General features: G+C 40.0%; 1 protein-coding gene across 1 annotated transcript; it reads right to left on the bottom strand.

Annotated features, from left to right (window-relative positions):
- Window positions 1–2693: 2693 nt before the first annotated feature.
- Ctsr (cathepsin R) lies at window positions 2694–11457 on the bottom strand. Its single transcript, NM_175581.3, has 8 exons — window positions 11392–11457; window positions 10166–10301; window positions 9774–9896; window positions 9530–9679; window positions 6377–6601; window positions 5018–5180; window positions 3714–3831; window positions 2694–2908 (listed from the first exon to the last, which is right to left on the bottom strand). Exons 2-8 carry the CDS (start codon window positions 10289–10291, stop codon window positions 2809–2811), a joined length of 1005 nt encoding a protein of 334 aa, NP_783171.2. The 5' UTR covers window positions 10292–10301; window positions 11392–11457; the 3' UTR covers window positions 2694–2808.
- Between the last annotated feature and the right edge of the window lie 383 nt (window positions 11458–11840).

The raw sequence follows: 11840 nt of genomic DNA, 5'->3' as shown, positions 1-11840 counted from the left end.
GGTACAGAGACAGACAGATAGAAAAATGGAATAGAATTGAAGACCCAGAAATGAACCCACACACCTATGGTCACTTGATTTTTGACAACGGAGCCAAAACCATCCAATGGAAAAAAGATAGCATTTTCAGCAAATGGTGCTGGTTCAACTGGAGGGCAACATGTAGAAGAATGCAGATCGATCCATGCTTATCACCCTGTACAAAGCTTAAGTCCAAGTGGATCAAGGACCTCCACATCAAACCAGACACACTCAAACTAATAGAAGAAAAACTAGGGAAGCATCTGGAACACATGGGCACTGGAAAAAATTTCCTGAACAAAACACCAATGGCTTATGCTCTAAGATCAAGAATCGACAAATGGGATCTCATAAAACTGCAAAGCTTCTGTAAGGCAAAGGACACTGTGGTTAGGACAAAACGGCAACCAACAGATTGGGAAAAGATCTTTACCAATCCTACAACAGATAGAGGCCTTATATCCAAAATATACAAAGAACTCAAGAAGTTAGACCGCAGGGAAACAAATAACCCTATTAAAAAATGGGGTTCAGAGCTAAACAAAGAATTCACAGCTGAGGAATGCCGAATGGCTGAGAAACACCTAAAGAAATGTTCAACATCTTTAGTCATAAGGGAAATGCAAATCAAAACAACCCTGAGATTTCACCTCACAGCAGTGAGAATGGCTAAGATCAAAAACTCAGGTGACAGCAGATGCTGGCGAGGATGTGGAGAAAGAGGAACACTCCTCCATTGTTGGTGGGATTGCAGACTGGTAAAACCATTCTGGAAATCAGTCTGGAGGTTCCTCAGAAAATTGGACATTGAACTGCCTGAGGATCCAGCTATACCTCTCTTGGGCATATACCCAAAAGATGCCTCAACATATAAAAGAGACACGTGCTCCACTATGTTCATCGCAGCCTTATTTATAATAGCCAGAAAATGGAAAGAACCCAGATGCCCTTCAACAGAGGAATGGATATAGAAAATGTGGTACATCTACACAATGAAATATTACTCAGCTATCAAAAACGAGTTTATGAAATTTGTAGGCAAATGGTTGGAACTGGAAAATATCATCCTGAGTGAGCTAACCCAATCACAGAAAGACATACATGGTATGCACTCATTGATAAGTGGCTATTAGCTCAAATGCTTGAATTACCCTAGATCCCTAGAACAAACGAAACTCAAGACGGATGATCAAAATGTGAATGCTTCACTCCTTCTTTAAATGAGGAAAAAGAATACCCTTGGCAGGGAAGGGAGAGGCAAAGATTAAAACAGAGACTGAAGGAACACCCATTCAGAGCCTGCCCCACATGTGGCCCATACATATACAGCCACCCAATTAGACAAGATGGATGAAGCAAAGAAGTGCAGACCGACAGGAGCCGGATGTAGATCTCTCCTGAGAGACACAGCCAGAATACAGCAAATACAGAGGCGAATGCCAGCAGCAAACCACTGAACTGAGAATAGGTCTCCTATTGAAGGAATCAGAGAAAGAACTGGAAGAGCTTGAAGGGGCTCGAGACCCCAAAAGTACAACAATGCCAAGCAACCAGAGCTTCCAGGGACTAAGCCACTACCTAAAGACTATACATGGACTGACCCTGGACTCTGACCCCATAGGTAGCAATGAATATCCTAGTAAGAGCACCAGTGGAAGGGGAAGCCCTGGGTCCTGCTAAGACTGAACCCCCAGTGAACTAGTCTCTGGGGGGAGGGCGGCAATGGGGGGAGGGTCGGGAGGGGAACACCCATAAGGAAGGGGCGGTGGGAGGGGGATGTTTGCCCAGAAACCGGGAAAGGGAATAACACTCGAAATGTATATAAGAAATACTCAAGTTAATAAAAAAAATAGCAAATCCATGTCCAATACAGAGGTCAATGCTAGCAGCAAACCACCAAACTGAGAATAGTACCCCCTTGGGGGGAATTAGAGGAAGTATTGAAAGAGTTGAAGGAACTTGCAACCCCATAAAAACAACAATGCCAATCAACCAGAGCTTCCAGGGACTAAACTACTACTGAAAGACTATACATGGACTGACCTAGGGCTCCAACTGCATATGTAACAGAGAATAGCCTTGTTGGGGCACCAGTGGAAGGGAAAGCCCTTGATCTTGCCAAGGTTGGACCCTCCAGTGCAAAGGAATACGGGGGAGGACAATAAGGGGGATTTATAAGGGGAATACCTGTATGGGGGAGGGGGAGGGGAGGGTGTGGGGGCTTATGGACAGGAAACTGGGAAGAGGAATAACCTTTGAAATGTAAATAAAGAAATATATACTAAATTTTTTTTTAAATAGCAAATCCAAAAATTCTCATATAGTCTTTCAGAACAGGGTTGCTGGTGGATAAATGGAATCCTGAAAAAATGACAACCAATAGTGGAATGCCATGCATTATTAAGGAGTAACCTGCACTTTCTCCTGAACACCAGCAACGTATTCACTCCTGAATTTAAGATAAATTTTATGTTTGACCACAAAAGGTCACTACAGAAAAAGAAACTACAAATTATACTAGAATTTTACTTTTAAAGTCTTTTGTTTGCACAAAAATTAATGGTGAAAATAGTACTATCATAGAAATCATGAATATTCAATAGTGAGTGCAACATTTGTGATTCATAATGTCTTAAATTGAAAGCTCCAAGAATTCAAATGACAACAGAGGGTTCTTCTAGGATTCAACTCTTTAATACAGCAAGAGAAGGCTGGACATTGAAGTGAATAACATTACTGTGAAAATGCTGTCTTCTGCCAAATTCTTCCCCGTGCACATCAGACTCCTCATACGGTGGGATAATGGGCATATGAAGCAATTGCACAAAAGTTGTTCTGGTCTTTGGGAATCTTCATGTAGCCTCGAAGGCCCCATTTTCTACCCCAGCTGTAAGGAATTATGATTTCAATTTAATAGAAGTATAGCAGCATGAAGAGTTTATAACAAGACTTGACAAAATGACAACTTCACAGAAGTATCAGAAAAGGAAGAGGGTACTAAAGGGGCTATTATAGAAGGTTCTGGATGCTACAGCATTAAAAAAGGATTATTTTTTACCCAGAGGTGATTCTGAACTAACACATGACTAAGATTTTAGAAAAGCAACAGCACAAACATGATACTTACATGGGTGAATGAGAATGCAATGATAATATATTTTAAGAAAGTTGTTTAAGAAAGGTCAGTGGGTAAGGAATTGAGATCAAATTCACAAGCCATTTAAAAGCAAGAGTGACATTATAGTGCCCCTATAAAACAATTCATTGGGACATGGGCACAGAGCATACTTGGCATAACCAGGCTCGACAAATTAGACTGTGGTCTTCTACATAAGGAGGAGACACTGCTTCAATATAGAAGTTGGATAATGTTTGAGAAAACAATATCAGACATCTATACACTTACACATGTTCACACACACACACACACACACACACACACACGTTCACAGACATGAAGATATGTAAGTATTCATATATATATACATACCACTCCACATGTACATAGAAAAACAAGAGCACATTTTTTCAACTTAAGTGGGAAAAAAGTATTTCTAGTCTATGTATCCAATTACTGATTGGAACAGGCAATTCTGTCATGAGTCCCCTGGAAAGGCAGTCAATAGTATCAACCACTGATCCACCTCTCTGGCCCCTGAAATTTTAAATACAGAATTTCTGTCAGTTTATACCTGTTCTTGATCAGCCAGTAGCTATTGCCATCTGTTTCATTTCCCTCAAATCCATAGCCAACCACCAGGACTGAATGATTCACAGTATTGTTGCTGCAATTCGGCTCATCATAAAGACCTGAGAGATAAAATGGAAGCTTGTGTGAGGCACCCATGACACATGAGAGTGACCACTGCCAGAAACGATAGGTAAGCATTTTCAAAAGTTCCTGAAATAATGTAAGTATCACTAGAGTTAATATTTGGATAAATTGTTACCTGGATTACTAACATGTATAGAGTCTCACAGAAAACTGAAGATCAGATTTGTTAATAAACACTTGTCTATGTGGACATGAGATGAGTCCTTGGAACCTTTTGTTTTTGCTATTATATTTTTATAACATCTTAAACTCACAGGACATAAGTTACTTAATTCATAATGCTATGTTAAAATTCGATTTATTTTGGATAATCATTTCATGTGGCAAGTACCTTCCCCTAATGATCGAAGATTTCAGGGGACTAATCACTTGGCAAGTAGTAGGCAGAACTTCCAGGTCAGAGTGGGGGAAGAGAGGAGAAGAAAAGAGAGTACAGGAAAAAAAGGGAGGAGGAAGATAGAGGAAGAGAAGGATGACCCAGATCAATGTGGCTTTAAATAGTCTCATGTAGCCATAAATGTCTTATAACTGATGGATAATTACAGGACATTTTGTCTTATCTAGGTAGGCAGTTTATTTCAATATCAATTGTCTATGAATTCATTGTATGGACATTTGTGGGGTGGAAATTTACTGATATAAATATGATTGATAAATTACAAGTTTCTAGAGTTTTGATTTTGCTGGGTTACTGGGAATTGTGACTATAACCACAAGGGGCAGATGGCTGCATGGGGTTGGCATGACAGAGACCTGCCAAGGGAGCTTAGCAAGTTAGGTAGAGACATTTTGAGAGATCTGGGCCAGACAGTCTGCCAAGATGAGAATACTCCACTGATGCCATGTGGCCCAATGGTGTCAGTGCTAGCATGAGATGGTGTTCCTTTTTTAATATTTCCTGTTACAATTCCCTATAATTACTTAAAGCAGCCAGCAAATGGAGGAGAGTTGAGAACTTAGCTAGCCAATAACCTTTATGAATTATGACACATTAACTTGCATTTGAGGGATCAGATGAAAAATAGCCCTCAGGATAATTGAATGGGCAGGAGGATAATCTAGAAATTCACGTCAAATTTACAGAGAGAAGTGAACCCAAGACTCTATAGTGGTATAGGGATTATATGAGAATTTTTCTTTTATTTCTTCACATATGCTAACCTTTTTTGTAGAAACCGAAGCTGTTAAATGAAGCATCAACTGCAACAGAGATGGGCCCAATGGTTGCTACAGCTTCCATTAGAATATCCTCACTTTCTGGGAGAGATACAAATCCTGTGATTTCCGCCTTAGAATGCTTTGGATTGTACCTGCACACTCCTTCCTTTAAAAGACAAAAGGGGTAAGAGAGTCAATTACTTCCACCAACCAGAGCAAAGCAAAAGTCACAAGCAGAGCACTCTGCAATTACTTGCAATGTAGCAGAGCATTCTCCATTCTCAGCTGTTATTAGTCATTCCAGAAAGTGAAAGTACTCTAGCAGATCTGGAAGAGAAAGTTAATTCTCATGCCTTCAATGATAACAAATTCATCTTGCTATCCACAGGGATTTCTATTTTAGGATTTTTTAAAAAATAATTTACTTATTTTTATTTTATGAGCACTGGTTTGTGTGTTGGCTGCAGTATATCTATGCTCATGTATTGGATGCCCTGGAAATGGAATTATAGACGTCTGTGAGATGCCATGTGGGTGCTGAGAGTTAAACCTGGGTCCTCTGGAAGAGAAACCAATGTTCAGTAATTTCTGAGCCATCTCTCCAGGCTCCATAAATTTTTTTCGTTTACTGAATATTTTTTAAATTTACATTTCAAATATTATCCCCTTTCCTGGTTTCACCTCTGGAAAATCCCTATCCTATTCCCCTTCCCTCTGCTTTTATGAGTGTGCTCCTCCACCTACCCACCTACTCCATCCTGCTCCTGCCTTGAGCATTCCCCTACACTGGGGCATCACGCCTTCACAGGACTAAGGGCCTCTCCTTCCACTGGTGACTGACAAGGCCATCTTTTTCTATATATGTAGCTGGAGACATGGGTCCCTCCATGTGTACTCTTTGGTTGATAGTTTAGTCCCTGGGAACTCTGAAGGGTCTGGTTGATATTGTTGTTCTGCTTTTGGGATTGAAAACTCCTTCAGCTCCTTCAGTCCTTTCTCTAACTCCTCCATTGGAGACCCTATTTTTAGTCCAGTGGTTGGCTGCAAACATCTGCCTCTGTATTTGTCAGGCTCTGGCAGAACCTCTCAAGAGACAGCTATATGTTGACAAGAGCACATAAGAAATGCTAATGATGGAGAAATTTGTATTATATGTACAAAAATTTGTAAATTCTTCCTATTCACAGAACCAAAGACAACTACATGAAAATCATCACACCTGAAAGCTGTGCAAAAGATGATACGTTAATGACAGCATTGATGGTGTACAGAGATATTCTACTACATAATCTGAACTCTGAAGGTAAATAAATATCCCTACAGCTGCCCAACACTCCAAGATGAGTTGCAATGACAACTTACTTTTCCTTTATATGGATAGGTTGCCTCAGCCTCCAGACCGCCATTGTTCAAAACATACTCATAGGCAATGTGTGGATCACCCCATTGACAGCCTTCATTTCCTTGAGATTTAGTACAGTCCACGAGGTTCTGCACACTCAGAGGGGTGAGTTGGCCAGTTTTGTTGAACATCTGTCCTTCTATGGCACCAGTCACAGCAAAAGCCCAACAAGAATTACAGAATTTCTAAGTAGAAAACAAAATATGGTCATCCACAAAGAAATACTAACTACACCGACAACAAAGGCAATAAAACAATGTATGAACATTATATATTACCAGTTGATGGATGCCTAGGAAGTGATGATAACTCTCCTAAGAACATACCTTCTGGCCCCTATTTGTTTTCTGTGGACCTATTGGTTTTATGTATTATTAATGACAAAAAAAATGGAACATCAATTCTACAGAGAAAGGGACAGAAGTTGTTTATTAGAAAGTATGTGTGATGATTACTAAGATGAATATACATTGTAAAATTATAGAAATCATACAAAGAAGAAAAGTATTATTTAAAAGATGAAGATATCAGTAGATCTCCCATGCTCTTGGATGAGCAAGTAGAATTTACATGGTGAAAATGGCCATCTTACCAAAAGCAATGTAGAGATTCAATGCAATTTGCATCAAAATTCCAACACAATGCTTTGTGGACCCTCAGAGAGCAATTCTCAACTTCATATGTAAAAAAAAAAAAACCCAAACCCAGGATATTCAAAACAATCTTGAACAATAAAAAGAATTTCAGGAGGAAACACCATCTCAAGCTGTACTGCACAGCAATAGTGATGAAAAACTGCATAGTATTGATACAGAAACAGGCAGATTAAGTAATAAAATAAGAATCAAAGAGGCAGAAATAAACCCATATACTTTTGGACACTGGATTTTGTCAAAGAAACCAGAACTATACAATGGAAGAGGGAGAGCATCTTCAACAAATAGTGCTGGTTTAACTGGAAGAATGAAAATTGATGCCTATTTATCATACTGCACAAAATTCAAGTCCAAGTGGATCAAGGACCTCAACATAAAATGCACTATATCTAATAGAAGAGAAAGTGGGAAATAGCCATCAATGCATTGGTACAGGAGACAACTTCATGAATAGAAAACCAATGGCCCTGGCTTTAAAATCAACATTTGATAAATGGGACCTCATTAAACTGAAAAGCTTTCATAAGACAAAGAACATTTTCAATAGGACAAAAGAGATGCCAACAGATTGCAAAGAGCTCTTCACTAACACTACATGTGATAGAGGGCTAATATCTAAAATATATAAAGAACTCAAGAATGTAGGCTCCACCAAACCAAAAAAAAAAAAAAAGAATTAAAAATGGGGTACAGAGCTAAACAGAGAATTCTCAACAGAGTCATCTCAAATAGCCAAGAAGCACTTACAGAAATGTTTAGCATCCTTACTCATTATGGAAATGTAAATGAAAACAATCTTGAGATTACACCTTATACTACTCAGAATGGCTAAAGTAAAAAACTCAAGTAACAGCCCATGATGGTAATGATGTGGAGCAAGGAGAACACTATTACATTGCTGGTGGGATTGCAAACTTGTACAACCACTCTCAAAATCAATTTGGTAGTTACTCAGAAAGTTGGAAGTAGTTCTACCTGAAAGCCCAGCTATACTGTTCCTGGGCATATACACAAAAGATGCTCCACCGTATCACAAGGACATGTGCTTCACTATATTCATAGCAGCCTTATTTGTAGTAACCAGAAAGTGGAAACAACACAGATGCCCCTCATCCAAAGAATGTATAGAGAAAATGGGGTTCATTTACACAAAGAATTCAGCTATTAAAAACAAGGACATCATGAGTTTTGTAGGGCAATGGATTAAACTAGAAAATATCATCCTTAATGGAATAACTCATGTCATGGGAATACCCAAATGACATGTATTATATGTACTCACTGATCAGTGTATATTAGCCACAGTGTACAGAATACCCATGATAACACCCGCAGACCCTAAGAAGTTAAACAAGAAGGAAGACCCAAGTGATGATGCTTGAATCTCATTTATAAGAGGAAACCAAATAGTCCTGGGAGACAAAGAGATGGAGGGAGCTGTGTAGGTAGGGGAGGGGGAGGGGTATAGGGAGTAGGATCAGGTATGGGGAGAGACAAGAGAGAGGCACAAAGGGCCAGGAGAATGCATGGAAATCTGCAGCTTCTGGGGGATGGGGGATAGAGTTATGTCTAGGAAATCCCAGAGACTGGGGATGATAGGAGGCTCCCAGGAGTCACTGTGGGTGTCCTTAGCTGAAATGCCTAATAGTGGGGAAGTAGAACCTGAAAGCCATCTCCTGTAGTTAGGCAGGACCAAAAGTGGAGGAATAAAGACACCAACTGACCCACAAAACTTTTGACTCAATATTTTTTCTATCAAAAAAAAAATACACAGACAAAGATGGAAAAGAGTCTGAAGGAACAGTCAATCAATAACCTGCCAACTTGAGACCCATCCCATGGGCAAGCACCAATTCCTCCTGATCCTATTAATTATACTCTGCTATGCTTACAGATTGAAATCTAACATAACTGTCCTCCAAGAGGCTCTGCCCAACAGCTAACTGAAAGAGATGAAGATACCCACACCCAAACACTGAAAAGAGGGTGGGGACACTTACGGAAGAGTCAGGAGAAGGTTTGAAGGCCCTGAAGGGGATAGGAACCACACATTAAGACCAACTGTGCCCACTAACATGGACCCCTTGGAGCCCTCAGAGAATGAGCCACAAACCAAAGAGCATACAGACACTGTCCTGAAGCCACCCGCACATATGTAGCAGAGGATTGTCTTGTGCAGCCTTAGTGGGAGAAGATGGACCTAATCCTGCAGAGACTTCATGTGCAGGGCTAGAGGAACACTCAGAGGGCCCCACTCTCTCAGAAGTTAAAGGAGTGGGAATAGGGAAAGGTTTTCTCTGAAGGAGAACTGGGATAGGGGCAGCATTTGAGATGTAAATTAATTAATTAAAAAACAAACAAACTGCATACTCTCCACATTCATTGTTCACACAGAATGCCCAAGTCTTTTTCTACTTCATCATGACTCAAGAACATGGACCTCTGACACTGTCATACCTGATTCTGTACTCGAGTCACGTAGCCTTTCTTTCTCCAGTCCACAAATTTCGGTAGAACATTACCAACATCACGCTTCCTGATGATTTTTCCCTTCCTGTGACTCCGGATTGGAATATTGACCATCATTTTTCGGAATTCTTCAGCAGTCTTTAAGGAAAGTCCACAAAGAATTATAAAACAAGAGATTCCATGTAAACCACTCAAGAAGAACACAGCATGAAGAAGTCCATGCTACACTCACCAGGTCACCAAATTCATTCATTTCCATGATGAAGCCATTCTTCCCCAGGCTATTCTCCCTGTTGTGCAGTTTGATCATTTTCATGTTTTCTTCCCATACTGCTCTCCTATGTCCTTCTTCCTCCTAGAAATGAAGATAAAGTTTAATGTTTATTTCTTATTAATTCCTGCAGGTAGACTTGCAGTTGCAGTTGAATAGAGAATAAGGGGAGGGATTTTGGCAAACTGTAACCATTCTCTGCATACTGAGGAAAGGGGAATCTGGACACCATTTGCTCCCAATTACTGCAATTAGATAATATATGAGTGAGGGGTGTTGTAATTCACCTTGACAATTCAAGACCAATGCTAATTTATTCATGGGTTTTACTGGACAGTTTTTGCTTTACTAACCATAGTGTATGATTTTTCATATTCTGTCTTCCAATCATGCCATTCAGCATCCAAACTGGGATCAAATGCTAGGGCACCTGAGCCTACTCCTAAACACAGGATGGCCAAAAAGAAAGTAGAACTCATTCTTCAAGACCTGGAGAGGAAAAATAAATTAAGACATGAGTATATAAACATTTGCAGTGTCTTCTTATTGCTTCTTCAGAAATTAAATTATCTATGATCAGTAAAATTCTTTGAATAATTCTTTCAAACACCTTTCCACGGATTGTAGAAAAGGGCTGAAGATACATTTGAAATCTATCAGCCATTGAGTTTTATTAGATTTAATGCAAATAAATGAAGCATACATGTGTAGAATTCTAGCAATGGAGACATAATGTGTAGTGGATAATATTATTTTAGAAAGATCTCCATACACAGAGAGGACAGGAATTAAAAGCAACCATGAATTTAGGGTATTACAAACTCACTATTTTTGCCATTTACAACATCTGTTATGTGGTATCAGCTCCTAAATTCAAGATGAGCTCAAGGTTCAGGCAATTTGCCATCACATTCCTTTCTAATATACAGCAGATGGTTGGCTTGTCTCTAACCCTCCCTTCTTGAACAGAAACATTGTGAATTATCTTATATAAAGAGTGTGGAGAGAACCAGGTGCTCTTCTGCCTCACTGTTGAGATCATGAGGCAAACTCCGCAGTCGTTACATTAATTAGAAAAGCATTCATGGGAAAACCATACAAAGCCAGATAGGAGTCAAGCTGGAGTACAATACAAAGCATTTAATGGGATTTCATATTCATGATGCTCTGATTGCTTCAGCAAAGTCTTCATAGCACCTGGACGGGACGTGCCACCTTTTACTACATGTGCCCATGTCAGTTTAAACCCATGCACACAGGGATTATGAGCAAAAGAAAAATATCTATTGCCCAGGTGATGACAATGAAGGTTACTGGTGTTCAAGAAACCAGATGTAACATTTTGTGGACAGACCCACACTTGCACTTAATGGGAACTTACACAAACCTGGACACAGGTAGAGCCTAGTTTCCTCTTTGCCTTCTTAGCCCCCGACCTCGTCCCACCCACACACAACAGTATGAATGAGCCTTAGAATATATTCTCCTTCTTGGGTATCTATGTGATCCTCCATGAAGTCTCTCAAGGTTCCCTTCAAAGGTCATATCCCATTCTGACTCTGTATTGGCAGGGCCTTACCTTTGGTGATGGCTGTTGCCTCAGTGTGTTGCAAAGAGTCAACTCTTCAGAAATTGCTGAGGTTCCAGGATCTGTCTTGGTAACCCCTCACTCAGGCTTTAAATCCCAAGTTGGTCCCATATCTCAATCCTCATCTTCTTCTGATTGGCTCTGTTGGTGACTGGATTAGGCCTCCAGGCTATGGGAATTAAGGCTTTTTAAAAGATATAATCTTAGCCTATCCTTCTGCGGTGGGAGTGTGCAACCTCTGTGTACAGTAGGGAGCTAAATTTGTGAACCTTGCCAGAGGAAGTTAGATCGCAATCTTGTAGCCCTTAGATCACATTATAGCTGACATTTTGCTGGTTGTGGTGTTCCTCATAAAAGCTGTGCTGCATTGTACTCTAATACTTTAGAATGGGAGGTTTTGATTACTGACCCTTGCATGGGCTTAGTACATTCTATTTTGT

Source organism: Rattus norvegicus, chromosome 17 (assembly GCF_021556685.1).
Source record: "Rattus norvegicus strain SHRSP/BbbUtx chromosome 17, alternate assembly SHRSP_T2T, whole genome shotgun sequence".
NCBI lineage: Eukaryota > Metazoa > Chordata > Mammalia > Rodentia > Muridae > Rattus > Rattus norvegicus.
This window is presented reverse-complemented; position numbering and strand designations above follow the sequence as displayed.

Excerpts from the sequence above, each read along its gene's own strand:
- Ctsr (NM_175581.3), bottom strand. The coding sequence starts at position 10,291 with ATGAGTTCTACTTTCTTTTTGGCCATCCTGTGTTTAGGAGTAGGCTCA. Across the intron at positions 9,897-10,165 it reads ATGAAAAATCATACACTATG|GAGGAAGAAGGACATAGGAG; the intron begins GTTAGTAAAGCA and ends CTTCATTTCTAG. Across the intron at positions 2,909-3,713 it reads TACTGGCTGATCAAGAACAG|CTGGGGTAGAAAATGGGGCC; the intron begins GTATAAACTGAC and ends AATTCCTTACAG.